Genomic DNA, 19,832 nt, shown 5'->3' with positions numbered 1-19,832 from the left:
AGGTTTGACCCAGTATCAATAGCCGATTGGAACATAAGTGGTCACTGGGATCCCATCGTAGTGATAGAAATAGTAGAGATCACATAGGGCAGTTGGAAGCCAATATACTTCCATTTTGGGACTAGCGCGCAATTTCTGAACGGAATCGTGTATATCGATCACGTGACGATATCGTTGATCCACCCGCCTGGAATTTTTGACATCTTCAACACTTAGGAGGGATTAAATTGTTGGACAGAAGACTCAAAATTCGCCATTTAAAACACCCGTTACTAAAATTCTTGGCACTGGTTGTCCTCTTGGCCTTTGAATCGGATGTTGTCCAGTAAAAATCCGCATCTATGTGACATCTAGGCACTGCAGGTCTAAATCCTTTGCGCATACAACGGCAAGAGACCAAAGTTTCTTCCCAGCATGTCATCTTTATATGGAAGCCAAGTGCCGTGGCCAGAACTTCTTCCACCGCAATCTACGCAGCCACGCCAATCATTATTTGGAGGCCCAAGCAGTGACGTCTTGCAACCTTCGTCTCAACCAGAACCGTCAAAAAGTTCTCTTTTTGGAGGCCCCATCAGTCAAGATGCTCTTCTAGAGCCTCTTTCTGAAGCAGATCTCATGGACGAGGGGCCAGATCTAAATGAATTGGACACGATAATGCGAGAACAGCCCTTGGCGCTCCAGGATGACTCTGATGACGAAAGTTATGAGGGAAATAATCGTGGCAGAAGTCGCATACGCTCAAAAAGGTCACAGGAGCCTCAAAATGATCCAATTTACTACGTAGTTGACCGAGGTCTTGATCTGCCACCTGGGGTTGAGCGTCCTAATCTGTTTGATGGACACGCTACTTCGTGGAGGAACTACAATGCCGATGAAATCGGAGCCTATAATGCAATGGTTACCCACCGAACCAGAGATTTGGCGGCCCACCTTTACAATGCCCACGTAATTCGCAGGCGAGCGCGGGACACTGCCCGGAAGAACCCTGGGATCATTGACAAAGCACCACTCCGTGTGAACAAACGATGGACTGCATGGCCCGTTCATGCAGCCACAGTTCCCCGCTCCAACGAAATGATACAGAGGCGAATGGATGCCCCTGATATCTTGCAAATGGAACCTGATTCCCGACCCAGTGGGGAGTTGGAAGAATGCATCACGGCATTCATATTAAAGACCTCCAAGGAGACCTTCCGAGCCAGGGAGTTGGATTTCGAGGAACTTGAAGATAATCCCCGGAATAAGATGCTCGACGGGGATGAACTGATGGACGATGAATTGGAGAAAAAGGAGGAGGACGAAGAAGAAGAGCCTGTCGATACAAGAATTCTCCGGCCGACCGTCCTTCTCGACGAGGACAAATCCATTCGCCAATTACGTCCGCTAGCCCGCAATGTTATTTCACAGGTAGACCGCCTTCTATACGGACTTCATTGCGCGATGAAGGGTCGCAAGTTCGAGGAAGATTCTGGTGACGAGCAATGGAGTGATTCGGACGAAGAAGACTATCTGACTCGAGGGAGTGCCAAGAGCAGAAGCAGAAGTCGATCACGTGGTCGAAGAAGTGCTCGAAAAGAGTCTCAGGAACGGGGCTTATCACGCCGTTCGAACAGTGTACGCATGTCAATTGCACTAGAGACGGAAGATGAAAACTTGCCAGGTGTTTCCCAAACCAGAGCACAATCTCGCGACTCCTCTGCTGGTCACGATAACAATCAACACATCAAAGGCCGACACAAACTGCGAGACTGGAGTGAAGTTCTGGGACTGGCATCAATGATGGGCCTTCCCACCCCCGCCGTAATGCGCGCGTCAAAGCGATGCGCCGATCTTTTCGGCGAGGACATGGAATTCCGAATAATGCCTGAAGGCAGGGTAAAAAAGAGAAGCAAGGCAGGTGCTGGAGAAGAATATGCCTACACCGAAAGCGAGAGCGAGATCGACTTGTCGCCAACGAGTCCTCGGCCAATCCTTCCACCAACCCCCCAGCCAACCCGCAGGCAGACCACCAAACCTGAGCTTAAACCAAGATCCCTGGCGAAGTTACCCAAAACCAAAGCGATGATACCCAAACCCAAACCCAAGTCGAAGACACCAAAATCCAACACGAAGATACCAGGCCAGCGACGCTCGAAGGCACACAAGAGTCCTGCGATCGTTCCTCCATCCTCATCTCCATCCCCGGCCCCGGAGGAGCCGGCACAACCGGCGCCGGAACCTACTGCAGAGGACACAGAACAAACCGCCGATCAAGAGCCAAAAGCAGCCAGACCAGGCGTTGGAAAGGGTCCTCATCGGAAAGTTGATATCCTATGTCCTGTCAGGACTTGCACTCGACATACGAATGGGTTTTCACGAAAATGGAACCTGAACCAGCATTTGAAAAAGTCTCATGGTATACATGTTGCTTCTGGGAATGAAACCTCGGTTGAGCAGGATGATCCGGTTATCGTACTCGAATAGATCGTCCGCTTTATGTAGGTTAGTCGCAAGTGTGAACCGGAGTACCTATCAATATCCATAGATTAGGCCCGGGTTGATCATGACTCTTTGGGTTCGGCCTTTCGGACTGGTATAGAAGTCATAATCCCAATAGAACATATTCCTAACCTAGCCATTGTACAGCCAGTAAGTTAGTAGAGAGCCGATGAAGATGCCAGGTCTCGCTGTAAAAGCCACAGAACGGAGTAACTGTTGGCGAGTGTCTATCACTAAGATGTATACAATACGGAATACTCTTAAGTGAGTCTCCTTTTAGGTCACTAGTGCGATCAATGAATGTACTCAACAGCTTTTTTTTTTTTTTTTTTTTTTTGGTTTTACTTCAATGGCCAAATCAACCGTTCCCTCGCGGCAAAGACATCGCCTTCACGATGTATGCGTCCTTTTTTTCAATTTTCGTCTTTTCCCTTCTCCCTCAGTAACCAAATGAACGAATAGATCATGAAAAGTATGTAGCTCAAAATCAAAGAATAGAAATCGAAAAGATGTCCACCCATATGGCTTCCGTCGGCGGAGGCCACATCCTCCGGTGTGAACTTGGTCGGGTCCAGCAGACTTACATGTCTACCGGAATAGCCGTTAGACCGCTGCGGAATTTATTCGGCCTTTTCTGGCCAGACCCTCTGGAGCATTTTGTAGACAGCAGTAGAGTCAACCAACGACACGCGAGATCTTTCAAGTCGACTTCCCGGTGCATCTTCTCAATCGCGAGCCCCAAGGCAATCGTTCTATCGTTGTCCCAGAAGCTTACGCCGAACTTGTGGAAGTTTCCGCGAAGACCAGCGTCTCTTACAAGTGGGTGAGTAGAATTCTGTGCTACAAACACTGCCGAAAGCGTTTTATGTTGGAGATTTACCAATCCGGTTCTGAATTGCTTGTGGCTCAACCCCCTAAACTCCCGGCAGCAGGTTGCGAACTTGGGGTTTTGCTTGCGTAGTTCTCCGTTCAACCATATTTGTGTGTCTCTCCAGGTGATGATAGTCTCAAGCTGTTCAAGCGGTGCGCTCTCCGTTTCGTCAAAGTGTGTAAAAGGTCTCCAGTAATCCACCAGTGCATTCTTCTCCAGGTCCTCGAGCGTGGTTGAATAGTGCGGTCTGATGGGATAAGGAGTAGGGGCGTTGGTTGTCAATATCTTTTTCTCGCAGACAACACGGCGTAGTACTGAGAAAACGTACGGCTTGAGGAGGGCCAGCGTCAGCCGCTGCTCCTCCAACCAAGAGAGAGGCCAATCCCCTCCACTGTTGTCAACCGCAATGGCATTAGGGAGCGAGGTCCCATTTTGTTTCCAAGGCGCCTTCTTGTACTTGAGCTCTTTGATCTTTCTAGTCTTTAAATGCCCCATGGCGGCGTGGAAGAAGGCATGGGCATCCGTCCGGATTCGACTCGCCAGGCTAATAAGGTGGCGCAAAATCTTTGGTGGGGTTGAAGCTGGGAGAGGAACCTCCCCGATGGTTGTGGGCGGGTCCCAGCTACCTCCACCGATATTGAGGTTGTAAAGGAAGCTATTGTTGAAATCATTCGGCACCGGGTTCCCATCCGCAGGCACACCTCTGGCCACCGCATCCTCTTTCCACCACAGGTATACGAGAGTTCGAAAGAGAGCGCGTGTATCTTCGTCGTAACCTCTATCAGGCTGGCGCAGGATTTTGTAGAGTAGGGCGCGGGGGTTGGTGTAGCTGGGCTCCATGCTGTAGGGTTCAATCCACGAATCCGTGATCTTTTCCACAACGTTTGGAAAAACCCCGGTTTTGTCCCCGAGATACTGATACACAGCTGGCGAAGCTTGACACAATTGATGCAGCGTAGTCAAGTCTGGCAAGTGGAAGAGAATTTCTTCGAGAGCAAACCATGGCAGGCTTCCGAATCGATCGGGGACCACTTGTGGTGGCGATACAGTGCACTTTGTAGAGAAAGACGAACTCAGCTTTGAGACTGAGGGAACATTGGGTAGACTTAATTCGATTGTCATGCCCGGAGTGTAGTTTGCCATGGCCTGATCCCAATCAAAATCGAAGAAAGCAGGCGACCACCTGCCAGACCGAGTATCCATATCATCTTCATTATGGACATCAACTGACCAGTCGTCTAGCTGGGTGTCCATGCCCTCAGAGGTACCCGTGACATGCTGATTTGCATCAGGGAAATGGTAAGATCTGTGCGGTCTGTATGAGGACATCTCGACTCAATTTGAGGAGTATCGAGTTAAAGAAGATGCGAGTGTGGGTGGTGGGTAAGTGTAGACAACAGGACAACTGTGTCCTCAGAATACCTTGCGAATGGGTAGACAACTAGTATCTGATGAGGTCTGTTAGCGTATAGGTTTTTAAAGTTTAAGCAAGAGCGCGACACCAACCTTCAGGCAAGTAAATGTAGTGAGCTGTCTCGACTAAACTGAGAAAATGATATTCGAACTTGGGCTGAGAACCCTGCGCGATTGCTATCAAAGTGGCCAAAGATAAAAGGATGGAATCAATGAAGTAGAGAGATGATAAAGGGTGAAGTAGAAAGGTGAAGGTGGTGAAGGGTGGAGAGAGGTGATGAAGAAGGGAAATGGTGTGTGGTTGCCCATTGGCGTTTTAAGTGAGAGAAAGTTGGCAGTTTCCTATGAGGGGGTATTGTCACATTTGCTATTCTGATATTCTATTGTGGCCTAGGAGATCGCGTTCAAAGTATCCTCTGCGGCTACATCTAGTGGCTGTATTCGGTATTAGGGCACGATATGCCAAAGAGACCAAACCCACGAAGGACAATTTGGTCGAGATATATCCATGAGATCAATCACTATAGGAGGTCTTCTAGTCCAATGCATTCACCTACGCTATACACCAGCTCCCTTGGTCATTGTAGACTTATCCATTGGTATAGTCCGGATGTGTGTCAGATGGTCTCATCTCTCGAGTAGACAGGTACCCCTTAGATCTCACCCGCAAATTCCAACCTGTATCCCCTCTGTAATATTTATTTTTCTCCTGCAACAGGCATGCATCGTGCTCTATACCAAGTGCTTTTGTATCGCGACGGCATGGCAGAACAGTGAATACTACTTACTACTAGAGGCGGCCACCTTTATGATTTTCTTTTGACTGAATATGCACTCTGCGGAGACTTCATGGCTATCTATAACAGTTACTTATACTTTTTATTTTATTGCCTTTTTTTCTATAAAAAAAACAAAGATTTCCCTCCTCTTCTTCGAGGGTGCTTGGTAATTTGTGGGGGAACAGACAGATGCGTGGTAGATGAGCTCGGGGTAATACCAATACACTATCTCAAGACCCGAGGTCCATACTCGGTGGTCATTGGTTGTAAATCCCGCGTTCCTGCAACACTGAGATTTCCATTGGCTGAAATTGCCGTGAGCTGTAATATTTATTTTCAAAATTACTTAAATTACCAGATCTATAAAATGGAACACTTTCTATAGAAAGAGTTATCTCTATTCCGGTTGGTTTTTCGTCGATATAACTTGAAAAAAGACACCAGAGAATGTGTTAGAACATATCCAAAAAGAACCAAATCAAAACCAAAACCAAGCGTGTTGATATACGACCCCGAGGTGGTGTATAAATGACATCAACTCCGCAGATCCCCGCTTTAAGCATGGAGCTTCCCCTTCGAAGATTACCATCTCTCATTCTTAGAATTCTCATTACACACATATTCGGTGCTTCTCGGACATAGAGAGCAATCACCATTGACTCACCAATTCGAGACACCGATACGCCCCCCACTAGAACTGTTGAACTGGTTCCTTTAAAGGCATCTCCAACTCCCCATCTCCAGCTCCCCGCAATCTCAATAAATCTTTCTCCATATTCCCTTTCTCTCTCTCCCTCTCCAAGGCTCCTCCTCGCCTTGATTTTATAATGGACCGCATCATCCGCCCCGTCGCCCGCCAATTACTGAGACCCCGACCGAGATATCCCTTTTCCATTCCCCCGACTGCTCGCGCACAGAGACTATACAGCATGAAACACAGCGCGCCGCAAGTAAGATCTGCAATTCATCGTGATCTTTCTTTGTGATTTATACTGATGGGTTATAGTTGAAAGACCAGTCGCTGTTCATTGAGAAGGCGTACATTAATGGCGAGTGGGTTGACGCGAAGTCCGGCGAGACATTCGAAGTCCACGGTAAGACCAAATTGAACATTCGGCTTTTAGATGGATCGCTGACTTTCTGTTCATTCAGACCCGGCCACTGGAAAATTGATCGGAACATGCCCCGAGCTTGATACATCCGATGTTGAGAAGGCGATTGAAGCCGCTTCCGAAGCCTTCCCTAAATTCCGCACAACACTAGGCCGCGAGCGTGCGCGCATGCTACGCCGGTGGTACGATTTGATGATAGAGAACGCAGATGATCTAGCGAAGCTGATTACATGGGAGAACGGAAAGCCCCTTGCGGATGCAAAGGGCGAGGTGAACTATGCCGCTAGCTTCTTCGAGTGGTTCAGTGAGGAAGCACCCCGCACATACGGCGACACAATTCCCGCCTCCGTCCCCGGAAACCGGGTTATTACTGTTAAGCAGCCCGTTGGTGTGTGCGGTTTGATTACGCCATGGAACTTCCCCGCGGCGATGATTACACGGAAGATTGGCCCTGCCTTGGCGGCGGGCTGCACAGTCGTGGCCAAGTCTCCCCAAGAGACGCCCTTCACAGCGAATGCAATTGCTGAGCTTGCGCACCGGGCTGGAATTCCCAAGGGTGTTGTCAACTTTGTTACCTCCTCGAAGAACACCCCTGCAGTTGGCGAGCTCATTACCACGCACCCCGAGGTGCGTAAGGTATCATTCACTGGCTCGACTAACGTCGGCCGCATCCTTGGAAAGCAGTCTGCGTCTACAATCAAGAAGGTCTCCTGGGAGCTCGGTGGTAACGCACCATTCATCGTTTTCGATGACGTTGAGGACCTTGACGCTGCCGTGATGGGTGCCATTAACTCCAAGTTCCGTAGCTCTGGCCAGACCTGCGTCTGCGCTAACCGTATCTACGTTCAAGAAGGCGTGTATGAGGAGTTTGCCAAGCGCTTTGTCGAGAAAGTCAAGGACTTCAAGCTCGGTGGTGGTTTCGAGGATGGCATCACCCACGGACCTGTCATTCACGAGCGCGCCGCCAACAAGGCCCACGAGCATGTGCAGGATGCTACTTCCAGAGGCGCCCAGATTGTCGTTGGTGGGCAAAGAGCTACCGCACTCGGACCTAACTTCTACCACCCCACTGTTCTTACTGGCATGACCAAGGATATGCTTCTCGCTTCCGAGGAGACTTTTGGTCCTGTCGCTGGTCTTTTCTCCTTCAAGACTGAGAAGGAGGTTGTTGAGCTGGCTAACCATGCCGAGGTTGGTCTCGCCGGTTACTTCTTCAGTGGTAATGTCCGCCGCATCTTCCGTGTTGCTGAGGCCCTGGAGGTCGGCATGGTTGGTGTCAACACTGGTTTGATTAGTGATGTTGCCTCTCCGTAAGTTTACATCGGCCCCTACAACTGGTATATCAATCTCTAACCTTTCTATAGATTCGGTGGTGTCAAGCAGAGTGGCTTCGGCCGTGAGGGCAGCAAGTATGGTATTGACGAGTTCATGACTATCAAGAGCATAACTTTCGGTGGTATGAGCCAGCCTCTACAGGAGTAAAAATCGGACACGAATGGTCTACTTGAAAACTATATATCTCTCTTAAAATTTAAAACCCACCACGCATTTACATGAACATTTTCCTCCTCTACATCCTCTATGCTTACTCTTGAATATCATGCAAAGTAATAGACCCTATTATAACCTTCCAATATCACGGTAATTTTCATAGGAAGCCAAACAGTGTTCTGTTGACACCCCGGTTCGGTTCGTCGCATATAGCAGCAGATCACCTGACCGTGTTAAGCATAATGCTGCCGGCAGAAATATCCACTGCCTCACCGCCCTCTATATCCCTTCTCCTACAACAAGCTAATCGGCGTCTCTATCAGCAAAAAGAAAACTTGCTGACACGTGCGATCATTTGTTTCGTACATAAGGCCATAATTTGATCTGATACAATGCGTCCATCCCCCCGTTTCCTCGCCGCAATCTCGCGCAGCCAGCCCTCCAAGCTGAAGAAGCCTTCCATCAGTCTAGACCATGTAAGTACTTCTCAAGCATGATTTGAACTATATGTACTAATTCAACCGCACAGTTTATTCAAAGACAGCGTGTGTTGTCATTATGGCGGGAAATTGTGCGAGCATTAATAAGTGCGCTTACCATCCCAATCACCGGGCTATGTATGAGACTAACAGACATTCTCAGAGGTCCCTCCTTCGTCAACACGGACTGAGCTGCACAAATATGCTCGCGATGAGTTTGAGCGCCATCGCGAAGTATCGGATGTGGTAAGTTGATAAGTTGATGTTTGATATTCTCGGTTCTATGGGAATGTTCATATTTGAGAATTATTTGACTGACTTTTTCTTGCTGCAGCAACATATAAGATACTTACTTTCGGTGTGAAGATCCAGTGTTGCGTTTGAATAATATGGATTGCTAATGAACCTAAAGACAGGCAAATCAGAATTCGAGACGATGAGACGCTATATCGATGAACAGATCGCTGGTTGACCTGTTTTGATGGGCTCTTATGTAAATATATTTTCCGTGTATTAAATCAACTCCTGTTTCAAGACATGTGGCGTGTAATGCAAAGTTAAAGGTGTATGCTGTTGAAGAATCGTTGATATTGGGCCGGAGGGTTGACCTTCATACGATTGGTTGCACTGCTCGAATCCGAGCTGTGGAGTCTTTCTATTGGCGGGAGATTACCAGAAGCCTACCTAGGTATATACTTGTATGTTGTACATATGCAGGAACATAATCATGAGAGACCATGTATTTGCATGGTCTTGCTGGTGAATATCTCTCAAACTATTGACCAGGCATTTCTCACAGGGAGCTTCCCTGTGATGGTACCCGAGGCTCCGTTTACTAGAACGGGAGAGATGCCAAGTTTCTCGAGCAAAGTGGTACGGTAGGAGGAGCTCCGGGGTTATCCTGCTCTTTCCGCATCAAGATATGCGGTTTAATAGAGTCCTCGTATTCGAGCAAGATACTGACAAACTTTGCGAGTGTTCAAGTCTTCAAGTCTTCAATCATTTTCTGTCGAATAATGTTGTACTCTTATTATTCACAGCTAGATGGTCTAGATCACGCTAAACTCGGCCACGTTGATCTTGTGAAGATATATGATGTCAGAACTCATCCTTAATCCCAGTTCAATCTTGGCGATTAAGATGGATCTGCAGCGGACAATATAGATGAGTATGTATAATACATTGCCACCTCCATACACAACTCCAAGTGTATTCCAACATCGAAGATGGTATCTTACAAATTTCATGTGGGCCAGATAGACGATTGGATGGCAGAACCGGAAGCGGCTGCCGGGTTACAGCTGTTTCGAGGCTTGCTTTGCTTTTGAGTCCAGATCCTGTCTAGATCCTTGACACAATACGTCATTGATTTTGGTCCAGACTCTTTTATATATTTGTGCGAGAGTCCCCATTGTAGGGTTGGTTCATATATCAAGTCGAACCTCTGCATGGTATATTTATGGAATTACCCTGCTCATTGACTTGGAAAATACATAAAATAAAAAAAACCCACTCAATTTTATTTATATTCCACATTACTCTCTCTATCCCTTTTATCACCTCCAATACTTTCACAATTGGTAGTGTGACCCTCCCAAAAAACCATGAAATCCGTGTCACCCACCTCATCCTCCCAACCCGTCAGCCCCGGGCGGGCAAAGCACCTCGAACGAAACCGCGTCGCCGCCAATAAATGCCGCGAAAGAAAGAAGCGAGAACACAAGCAAATCGAACGTCGTCTCACTGACGAAACTGAAAAGAAAGACATCCTCCTAGCACAATTGAACTGTCTACGAGAAGAAGTGTGGGGGTTGAAAAACCTCATCTTCCAGCACGCCGAGTGCCAAGACCTCCAAATCAACCACCAACTCGCCAAGATGACTCAGACCGTCCTGCAAAGCTCTCCCAACCAGGATCCGAATTCCAGCATGCCAACCGGCTCATCACCTACCTTTTCAACTGGGACCTATTCCGATGAGTCGGTCGCAGATGATGCAGGTGTCAATCCCATCGGGCCGGGCGGATGCAACAACGACTGGATGGTACTGCCAGCCATCGCGAACGATTTCACCCCTTACGAGCCAAATGGGCTTGTTGTCGATTCCATGTTTGAACACTTTATCAATGCCGACAATGGGTATACCTAAGGACTCACCATTCCGTTATTTTGGAAGATTCTGTTTAGCGATGGGCGTTAACTTCAATGTTGTATATTAATCTCAGGACGCGCAGGCCCTGCAGCTCGGAGGAGCTTTTACAAACACTCATATTGGAAAACTTTTGATAGTTACGAATCAACGAATATACGAATCTGCCCATGACATGGATACAATTTGCGCATCACATTACCAAAGAAATAGCATCCTCGGAACGGGATATTCCCATGACGCTGAGGCGTATATCACATTGTGACAAGTTCGTGCAGAAGCCTCGAAAGCGTTATCTGAGTCGAACCACTATTATTTCGGAGACCATTCCAAACGGGGTAGACACGCATGAAGATCCATAAAAACAAATGGAATGTGGAAGATTCTTCTCTGTCTGTGTCTGTGCTGTTTGTTGGAGATGTGGGGAGATCCACAAAGCCGCTGATGTCACTACCCGAGGGCTCTGACGGCATCGAAGTGGGTATATATTGGCATTTATATATTCTTTGGGATTCTTTTATATCATTCTTCATTTATATGCTCATATGCTTATATGTTTTATATCTGTATTATAGCAGTCTATCTACTTCCATATCTCCGATGATGCACAAGGCCTTACTTACACCACCCTACGGGGAGCAAATGGCAACCTTCTCCCAGAAATCAGTAATGGGTACGATATTCGAGACAACTGAACGGTTAGAACAACTAAAACTGGTAATACACTATATTGTGTATGCTAAGACTATATGAAACCAGCTATACGGAATGGAAGCCTATCGGGCTTGGAGTATCTGGAGTTGTCTGGTATTACTCCCTTGCCTCGGAGCAGACCATGATCCATCGAAACTAATGGTTACTTCCCGTATAGCTCTGCAAGGGATCAGCTTGCTCATCGCACTGTCGCTGTGAAGAAACTCGCGGAGCCATTCAAGACACCCGCTATTGCAAGACACATGTTTCGAGAAATAAAATTACTGCGACAGTTGCGACATGAAAACGTGAGCTTACCTATGGCTAGTATGAAATAATTGTCTAATTCCACGCCAGATCATCAACCTGACCGATATCTTTATTTCTCCCTCCGAAGACATGTATGAAGAGACTACACTGTCTTTACGTGCATTGAAAGTACTAATAACGTTAGATACCTTGTGACTGAACTTATGGCAACCGACCTTAATACAATTTTGAAGGCGAAAAGAGTGGAAAACCAATTCGTCCAATACTTCATGTATCAAATAATGGTTGGTGTCATCTATACTAACCCACCAGCAAGCATTATTTTCTGACCATCAACAATTCCAGCGTGGTCTAAAATATCTTCACTCAGCCGGCGTCATTCATCGAGATTTAAAGCCAAGCAACATCCTGGTCAATGAGAACTGCGACCTGAAAATATGCGACTTTGGCCTGGCCCGCATCCAAGAACCCAACATGACAGGCTATGTCTCGACGAGATACTACCGTGCCCCGGAGATCATGCTCACATGGCGAAAATATAACGAAAAAGTCGATATGTGGAGTGCCGGGTGCATCTTCGCGGAATTACTTCTGGGCGAACCATTATTCCCCGGAACGAATCATATCGACCAGTTTTGTGTTATAACCGACCTACTCGGCAATCCCCCCGAGGAAGTCATTAACAATATCACAAGTGAAAATGTTCGTAGTTGAGAACATACCTTTTTGAAGGGAAATGGGTTGGCTGATTTCGTATTTCTCTACAGACATTGAACTTTATCAACTCACTCCCACAACGAGACCGAAAGCCAATATCACAGCTCATCCCAAATGTTAATGCAGATGGTACGTGTCAAGCTATTTAGTAGGAAATCCAAATATTAACAATATCAGCGGCGGAATTGATCGACAGAATGCTTCAATTCGATCCTCAAGTACGAATCTCTGCAGCAGAAGCCCTCGAATCTCCATATCTCGCACCATACCACGATCCCAACGATGAACCAGTCGCAGCGGAAACATTCGACTGGGCGTTCCTTGAGGCAAATCTCCCAGCTGATATCTGGAAGACTATAATGTGAGTACTGGATACAGTACAGCCAATGCATCTCCGGATATCAATGCTGACTATTTCTAGGTACAGCGAGGTGTTGGCATTCCACGCAGAAATGGAACAATCTGGCCGTAGCGGGCCGATGAAATCAATACAACAGGTGGATGGAATGGATATCGGTTGAGCGATACTCTATATATCTCTTGGGTTCTCGGGTATCTTGGTTATTTTCTGTTCGTTTCAACTTTTTGTTGATTATACATTTTAATGCTAGGGTACATTCATGATTCATGATCAAAGATTTCAAATTTAATTTAGTTCAATTGCTTTTGACGGTGCAGTAAATCAGGTTGCACCGTCGGTAACGAATCAGAAAAAAGAGTGTAAGAACGGATTATGGTATTAGCATTAGGTCGATACATGACCAGACCATTTCTGGCATTATCAAGAACTCCTGGAATATAAACAGGGGTCGGACATGTGTTCATCAAATCAACCAAGTGGGGTATCGCTTTCATTTAGGAAACTCGACCGCGTGCGTATCATATCTTGCAAGTTATTGTTGCAAGTGTCATTGGTAAAACGTATGCTTCGGGGATGGGGACACCCATCTAGACAGCGGCATCAGCAGTGGCGACATCAGCACCAGTCATCTCCGGGGCAGCATCGTCGCGGTGGTTCTTCGCGTTGCGACGAGAGTTCTTCAGGTCTATGATGGCGATGGTGTTTGTAACAGCGAATGTAGCCCTGTTCAGAACAATGTATTAGATAATGTACGCAGGCATTAATACTTGGACGTCCGTTCTTACCATTGGATAGCCCCGACAACAATCAAAGCCTGAAGGGCGTGGCAGCTGGTATAGTGACACGCGCCAGGCGAAGGGATCATGACAGCCAAGGCGATCCAGCCGCTGAGCCAAAGGCCGCCGGTGAGCAGCTCGATGGCAGGGATGGCGATCTCATGTGAGAAGCGAGGGAAGCGGAGAGGTGCGAGGCCCAAGTATGGGATTGCGATGGCTGTTGTCCAGCACCCGTTGAAGAGCATGTAGTAGACGACATTTGAGTAGGACCATTCGTCGTACAGAGAAGCGATTTCTAGATGGAGTTAGCGTTGTTTTGATAAATGTTATGCACTGTGAAACAAACCATATGCGGTAAGGCCGATTGTGGCTAGGGACAGGATGGCCTGCACGATTCGTAATGGGTAGACCCAGGACAACATTTTGAATGTGGGAACGGTTCTTTTTTTTGTTGGGTATCACGTATACAGGGTGGTATATGTAGGGTCTTTTTGACAGGGGTATAGAAGAAAAGATTTAAAAAAACGAGATCTACGGTAATAGGGGAATACCATCGGCCTTTATACTCTCGTGAGAGACGGCCCATAAGGCGTCTAGCTCGTGCTCCACACGTCATGGCATTATAACTCGGAAAAGAGTGTGTATTGGGGAAGATTAGCAAGAGTTAGGCTGGATGGGTGGTGGAGTCTCGGGGCAGGGACTGAAAAGTTTGACGCAGGATCATTCTGATAGACCCTGGGGATTTCCAAATTAGGGTTTGGTGTCGAGTAGCTCAATTTCCCCGCCTTTGGATTATCTCCTTCCTCCATGCGTCTCACTATATTAGTCTTCAAGATGAAAAGCCCCTTCATCTTGTACTTTCTATACTCTAAAGAATTCAATGCTGTCATCTTGAAAACATACCCAGTGCACTTGACGGCCCTCCCGTTCCGAATATGCCCTAAGAATCGTATGTTAGTTACCGCACGACGCTAGCCTTGTCGATCTCACATGAAAGCCTCGGCCAAGCAAATACCTCCGGAGATGCTGATCCAAAATCAACGTGCTGCTTTTTCCGGTTTTCAGGATGTTGCCAAGAAGGTGGTTTACCTTGTTGTGCTAGTGCCGTGCTTGTTTGGCGCGGATCAATTGGGACATTTCGACCTCGGCATGTCGATCGTCGGACTCCCCGTATACAGTACGACCTCAGATACGACGAGTGAATGAGCTAATCGTACTTCTGTCACTCATGCTTACATATTCTAGAACAGCATAACCTTGGAATTCATCAGTTGAAAATCCAAACACGATTGGAGAATTTCGATGCATATGTACAAAAAAAAAAAGAAAAAGAATCTCTCCTATCTTACAGAGCGCATGCCATCAGTCCCGTGAAATAAGAGCCTTCACAGCACCCATAATCCCAGTAGATTTCTCTTCAGCAGGCTCAATCGATGATGGTGCCGCTTCAGACTCCTTGGGCGGCGCCGGTTTCTTCCCGACCTCCTTAGCCGCAGCCTCAATAGAAGCGTGACGCTCCCTCCACTCCCGATCCTCCTTATCACGAATCTCCAGCTCGCGCAACCACGCGTCACGCTTTTCTTGCTTCTTCCGAAGTTCCACGGCCTGGTCGAATTCCCGACGCTGTTGCCGCTCTGTCTTGAAGTACATTCCGCCGGCGACTAGCGCGACTAGTGTGAAGGCTTGTGCGTAGATACGGGCTCGGAACATTCGGTTCATTTCAACTGAGTCGCCGGATTTCATCGACCGGTAGGCGCGGTAGAGGGCATAGCATGTTGCGGCGCATCCTGTTGTAGTATGTATTAGTCTTTTTATGCTCGGAAGGAAATCCCAAGGGAGAAGGCGAGGCGGCTTTGTGCAGGGGAAAATTCGTACCAAGTGGAACGAGCGGCTCTTCCTTAAGGCGTCGTGTGAATTTTTGGACGCCGGTCTCTTCTGTAAATTGACTGCAGGACGTCGAGTGTTAGCAGATGACCCTTCCCTTCGTTTTCTCTACAGAATTGCCCGTGACCCCTTGCGGGATACGCGGATAATGTGTGATACATACGGGTTTCCCTCGTCAAAAGACGAAGGCACGGGTTCCCGGCTCATCGTGAAGTTGATCGTGGTCGGGTATGTTGACAGTGGTCGTGCGGAGTCCAATTGCGACCACGGGATGCGGAGTTTTCGGGTCGGGGATATTCAGTTGACGCTTATAAATGGGTTGTTTAGTGGCAAAGATTAAATCCGGCGAGGAATTGCAAGTTTCCGGTTGTTAGAATAGACTCCTCGAGAGGCCGGGGCGCACAGGGTCGAGCTGTGGTATGACGCCAAGTTTTCAAACATATCGGGTTATGTAACCTCCAGGGCTGGAGAGTACTCCATCTAACTAGTACTCTCTTTACCATGCTACACGGACATTAGCTTTTCTATTTTTCTTAAATGCTTCTATTCATAAGTCTCTTATTTTATGATTGGCCTAAAATGAAATAGAATAAAAAAAAAAAAAAAAAAACGAGTATAATTAGCCCCTCATTGTTGACCGCTATCTACTATGGACGTCCTACCTGTACCTATACCTCCAGGGCTGCTACCCAACGTTCTCTTCAGTCATTCAGTCTAAGGGATACATAATTTCACATTTGTCTGAAATTTTATTTTCAGCTTTGACCTCATCTACTTTATTTCATCCCTTTAACACTCCTAAATCCCCCAACTTAAGCTTTATTTAGGGCTAGCACTTGGGGTTGATGACATAAGGTTGTCCGATCACCGGTCCCGCCTCTGCAAGAAAAAAGAGTCAGAGTTTAGAATTTGCCGACTTATCAAGTTCTTTTCTCATCAGAATTGGGATTGATTGTCTCCATAATTTGGCAGAGATCAACCTGAACTTATCATGTCTGACGACACTTCCAACGGCGTTACGACGCCCGTCACCCCCAAGATGAGCGGGCTTGCGTTGACTGAGTATACCGCCGCTCCGACGCCGCCCTCTGAACGCGAGCAGAGAACCCCCGGCTTGCCTCCTAATTGGGGAATCCCCGAGGCCTTCCTGCTTCCCAACGGCTACCCAGATGTAATTCAAGCTTCGCAATTCCCACAGAGATCTTCAAATTCTAACATTGCCCCGCGATTCTAGTATCTCCGGTTGATTTTGACGTCACGGGTTTACGATGTTATTGAAGAAAGCCCTCTTACCCATGCTGTCAACCTGAGTGCCCGGCTGAAAAGCCGAGTCCTTCTCAAGCGTGAGGATTTGCTTCCAGTGTTCAGCTTCAAGCTCCGTGGCGCATACAACAAGATGGCTCATTTGAACAATGAGCAGCGCTGGAAGGGCGTTATTGCTTGCTCTGCTGGTGAGTTTGTACTTGGTAGATGAAATAAACCAGAAGTGCCTTGTACTCACTCAATATAGGAAACCACGCTCAAGGTGTGGCCTTTTCTGCCCGCAAGCTCAGAATCCCTGCTACCATCGTCATGCCCTCCGGTACCCCCGCCATTAAACATCTGAATGTTGCTCGCTTGGGAGGAAGTGTGGTTCTTCACGGAATGGACTTTGATGCCGCCAAGGATGAGGCCCACCGATTGGAGAAGCAGCATGGTCTGACAAACATCCCACCATTCGACGACCCTTATGTCATTGCCGGCCAAGGTACCATCGGTATGGAGCTTCTGCGCCAGGCAAACTTGGACAAGCTCGAGGCAGTCTTCTGCGCTGTTGGTGGAGGTGGTCTGATTGCCGGCATTGGAGTTTACCTCAAGCGCATCGCACCCCAGGTGAAGGTCATCGGTGTCGAGGCTTACGATGCCAATGCTATGGCTCAGTCTCTCGATGCGGGTAACAGAGTTTTCCTCAAGGAGGTTGGCCTCTTTGCAGACGGTGCAGCAGTCAAGTCTGTTGGCGAAGAAACTTGGCGTCTCAGCCGCGAGGTCATCGACGATATCATCCAGGTGTCCACCGACGAGACCTGCGCGGCCATCAAGGACGCTTTCGAGGATACCCGGTCCATCGTCGAGCCCGCCGGCGCTCTCGCTCTTGCCGGTCTCAAGAAGTACATCGCCAAGAACCCGAGCGCTGACCCCAACCGCGAGCTCATTGCCATTGCCTCCGGTGCCAACATGGACTTCGATCGTCTGCGGTTTGTTGCTGAGCGTGCTGCCCTTGGCGAGAAGAAGGAGGCACTCCTTAGCGTGAAGATCCCCGAGAAGCCTGGTGCATTCGCCAAGCTCGTTGAGGTTGTTCTGCCTCACGCTGTTACCGCATTCAACTACCGCTATGCCCGCGAAGACTCGGCCGATGTCCTGATGGGTATCTCTCTATCTGCCTCGACTGGCCGCGAAGACCTGGCCAAGATTATGGCAGAGCTGGAGAAGGGCGGCATGAGCTGCCGGGACTTGAGTGACGATGAACTTGCCAAGCGTCATGTGCGCTTCCTCGTCGGCGGCCGCTGCGAGGTCGCCGATGAGCGTATCTTCATGTTCGAGTTCCCCGAGCGTCCTGGTGCTCTCGCCAAGTTCCTCACCACCCTCCGTCCTGAACAGAATATCTCTTTGTTCCACTACCGCAACTATGGCGGTGATGTGGGCAAGGTTTTGGCTGGAATCCAGTGCCCGTCGCCCGAGAAGGAGGACTTGGAGGCATTCCTTCGGGATCTAGGCTATCCGTTTACTGAGCACACTGACTCTCCCACTTACAAGACCTTCTTGCGTTCGGAATAAGCATTTTGTTTTAGAATCGCAAAGGAAGAGATGGTGGGTAATGAGAAGATGCATTGTTCATAGCTTGTTGTGGTTTAAGCGGTTTAAGGTCCAGGCCTGGTTTTGTCTCTTGTTTGGCGTTTGGTTCGTTTTATTAGACCCTCTGTATCATAGGTCACATAGTCTGCTTTTCGGGGTCCTTACTACATACTTGCATAGGTACAAATATCCTCAATCTTGCGTTCATGGACAATTACTGTCTTGCAGATCAGATCTGAATTTCAGCAGCAGATATATTCCGGCTAGCCTCTCCGGATAATTGCAAAAAATAAAACAGACTTGTCTATCAAATCACTAAATAAATACATACACGCTTTCGCATTATCTTCTATTTTCCCTGCCGTCCTTTTACTTGTAGTGCAAACTCGACCAATCACAGCGACTAACCCCCTCGGCCGACCGGCGATACAGAAGCTCCGGCCAACATTTGCGATCGCAGCACGAGAGAACCTTTGGAGCCAAACATTAACCTCGCACCGCACCCCGATACCTCTTGTTCTTCATAAGGTGATACTCGAGGCGCAGCCTCCAATTGATCACCTTCCGTCGAGATAGACCAAATCCGAAAACCGCCGCCATGTTCTCCCTCCGCTCCGTCTTCGGTGCCTCCTCCGGGGCCCTCCGCCAATTCCTCCCCTCTGTGACCACCCGGAGCGCCTCATTACGGCCTTTCTCGCACATGATTCGCAACAGCCTGACGAGACTTCGTGGACAAGCAAAGACCGGCAATGCTGTTGCCTTGGCGAATGGGTCTGCTAGACAGGTGGAGCAGGTCCGGGGAATGAAGACTCGGTCTTCTGTTAAGAGACTGTGCGATGGCTGCAAGGTATGATTTTAAGAAACTGGATACGTTCATGTTGGAATGATTGGGAAATTGTGTTCTGGCTGGTGCTGACTGCTGAACAGCCCGTTCACCGGAAAGGTCGTGTCTACATCATCTGGTGAGTAATTACCTTGTGCCATTGAAGGCTATTCTTGAAGTCGATCGGGTTTAATATGGTTTTTTGTTATTTTAGCTCGAAGAATCCCAAGCACAAGCAACGACAGGGGAAATAGAGTCGTCGCTTTCCGTCATTTTTCTCCGACAGCGTGCATCGCTATATCCTTCCGCGGCAGCCTTTACTCGAACAATCTGAGATATCGGCAATATTTCTAGACATACAAATATGCTCTCGATACCCAGCTCGTCTTTAAATCCCTTGGATACACGACTTGCCGTCGCGGAACTCGGATAGGCGGCATACTTTTGCATCTTGTTTCAAAACCAGACAGTGGTTGGATACCACGGCGCTTGTGTATTTTTCTTGTATAGTAGTGTGGCAATCAAGTTTATTGGGTCTTCATGTTTCAATTCAACTCATAAAATGATCTGCAATCTTGCCTTCTTGGATGGCCATTATCTATGGATATATGTGCAGTTTACCCCATACAACGGCTTCTCACCATACTCAAACCTTCAAACACCCGAGATATCGCCGATTTCAATGTTGATATCTCATTTGATGATT

The 19,832-nt window shown here is 47.9% G+C and overlaps 10 protein-coding genes across 10 annotated transcripts; 7 read left to right on the top strand and 3 right to left on the bottom strand.

Annotated features, from left to right (window-relative positions):
- Window positions 1-414: 414 nt before the first annotated feature.
- Window positions 415-2,463, top strand: N7487_006557 (uncharacterized protein; the record flags this gene model as incomplete). The annotated part of the gene is made up of 1 exon (XM_056874304.1): window positions 415-2,463. One exon carries the CDS (start codon window positions 415-417, stop codon window positions 2,461-2,463), a length of 2,049 nt encoding a protein of 682 aa, XP_056732024.1.
- Window positions 2,464-3,058: 595 nt separating this feature from the next.
- N7487_006556 (uncharacterized protein) lies at window positions 3,059-4,678 on the bottom strand (the record flags this gene model as incomplete). Its single annotated transcript, XM_056874303.1, has 1 exon — window positions 3,059-4,678. The coding sequence occupies one exon, from the start codon at window positions 4,676-4,678 to the stop codon at window positions 3,059-3,061; it is 1,620 nt and encodes a 539-aa protein (XP_056732023.1).
- Window positions 4,679-6,368: 1,690 nt separating this feature from the next.
- Window positions 6,369-8,135, top strand: N7487_006555 (NAD-dependent succinate-semialdehyde dehydrogenase; the record flags this gene model as incomplete). The annotated part of the gene is made up of 4 exons (XM_056874302.1): window positions 6,369-6,491; window positions 6,548-6,635; window positions 6,694-7,963; window positions 8,018-8,135. 4 exons carry the CDS (start codon window positions 6,369-6,371, stop codon window positions 8,133-8,135), a joined length of 1,599 nt encoding a protein of 532 aa, XP_056732022.1.
- Window positions 8,136-8,536: 401 nt separating this feature from the next.
- Window positions 8,537-9,095, top strand: N7487_006554 (LYR motif-containing protein 2; the record flags this gene model as incomplete). Its single annotated transcript, XM_056874301.1, has 4 exons — window positions 8,537-8,620; window positions 8,674-8,731; window positions 8,787-8,869; window positions 9,036-9,095. The coding sequence occupies 4 exons, from the start codon at window positions 8,537-8,539 to the stop codon at window positions 9,093-9,095; spliced, it is 285 nt and encodes a 94-aa protein (XP_056732021.1).
- Window positions 9,096-10,227: 1,132 nt separating this feature from the next.
- N7487_006553 (bZIP transcription factor) lies at window positions 10,228-10,770 on the top strand (the record flags this gene model as incomplete). Its single annotated transcript, XM_056874300.1, has 1 exon — window positions 10,228-10,770. The coding sequence occupies one exon, from the start codon at window positions 10,228-10,230 to the stop codon at window positions 10,768-10,770; it is 543 nt and encodes a 180-aa protein (XP_056732020.1).
- A 603-nt stretch (window positions 10,771-11,373) lies between these two features.
- N7487_006552 (uncharacterized protein) lies at window positions 11,374-12,971 on the top strand (the record flags this gene model as incomplete). The annotated part of the gene is made up of 9 exons (XM_056874299.1): window positions 11,374-11,468; window positions 11,530-11,577; window positions 11,642-11,771; window positions 11,821-11,864; window positions 11,918-12,017; window positions 12,079-12,435; window positions 12,501-12,579; window positions 12,628-12,811; window positions 12,872-12,971. The coding sequence occupies 9 exons, from the start codon at window positions 11,374-11,376 to the stop codon at window positions 12,969-12,971; spliced, it is 1,137 nt and encodes a 378-aa protein (XP_056732019.1).
- Window positions 12,972-13,398: 427 nt separating this feature from the next.
- Window positions 13,399-14,009, bottom strand: N7487_006551 (MARVEL domain-containing protein; the record flags this gene model as incomplete). Its single annotated transcript, XM_056874298.1, has 3 exons — window positions 13,399-13,534; window positions 13,597-13,882; window positions 13,934-14,009. 3 exons carry the CDS (start codon window positions 14,007-14,009, stop codon window positions 13,399-13,401), a joined length of 498 nt encoding a protein of 165 aa, XP_056732018.1.
- Window positions 14,010-14,949: 940 nt separating this feature from the next.
- Window positions 14,950-15,678, bottom strand: rcf1 (respiratory supercomplex assembly factor RCF1; the record flags this gene model as incomplete). Its single annotated transcript, XM_056874297.1, has 3 exons — window positions 14,950-15,374; window positions 15,463-15,533; window positions 15,635-15,678. The coding sequence occupies 3 exons, from the start codon at window positions 15,676-15,678 to the stop codon at window positions 14,950-14,952; spliced, it is 540 nt and encodes a 179-aa protein (XP_056732017.1).
- Window positions 15,679-16,462: 784 nt separating this feature from the next.
- Window positions 16,463-18,285, top strand: N7487_006549 (threonine dehydratase, biosynthetic; the record flags this gene model as incomplete). The annotated part of the gene is made up of 3 exons (XM_056874296.1): window positions 16,463-16,642; window positions 16,706-16,922; window positions 16,982-18,285. 3 exons carry the CDS (start codon window positions 16,463-16,465, stop codon window positions 18,283-18,285), a joined length of 1,701 nt encoding a protein of 566 aa, XP_056732016.1.
- A 616-nt stretch (window positions 18,286-18,901) lies between these two features.
- On the top strand, window positions 18,902-19,380 carry N7487_006548 (50S ribosomal protein L36; the record flags this gene model as incomplete). Its single annotated transcript, XM_056874295.1, has 3 exons — window positions 18,902-19,150; window positions 19,231-19,265; window positions 19,341-19,380. The coding sequence occupies 3 exons, from the start codon at window positions 18,902-18,904 to the stop codon at window positions 19,378-19,380; spliced, it is 324 nt and encodes a 107-aa protein (XP_056732015.1).
- Window positions 19,381-19,832: the final 452 nt, after the last annotated feature.

This window comes from Penicillium crustosum (assembly GCF_028827405.1).
Source record: "Penicillium crustosum strain IBT 35664 chromosome Unknown utg000002l_segment0_segment0, whole genome shotgun sequence".
NCBI lineage: Eukaryota > Fungi > Ascomycota > Eurotiomycetes > Eurotiales > Aspergillaceae > Penicillium > Penicillium crustosum.
The sequence above is the reverse complement of the archived record's forward strand: the minus strand, read 5'-3'. Positions and strand labels throughout refer to the sequence as shown.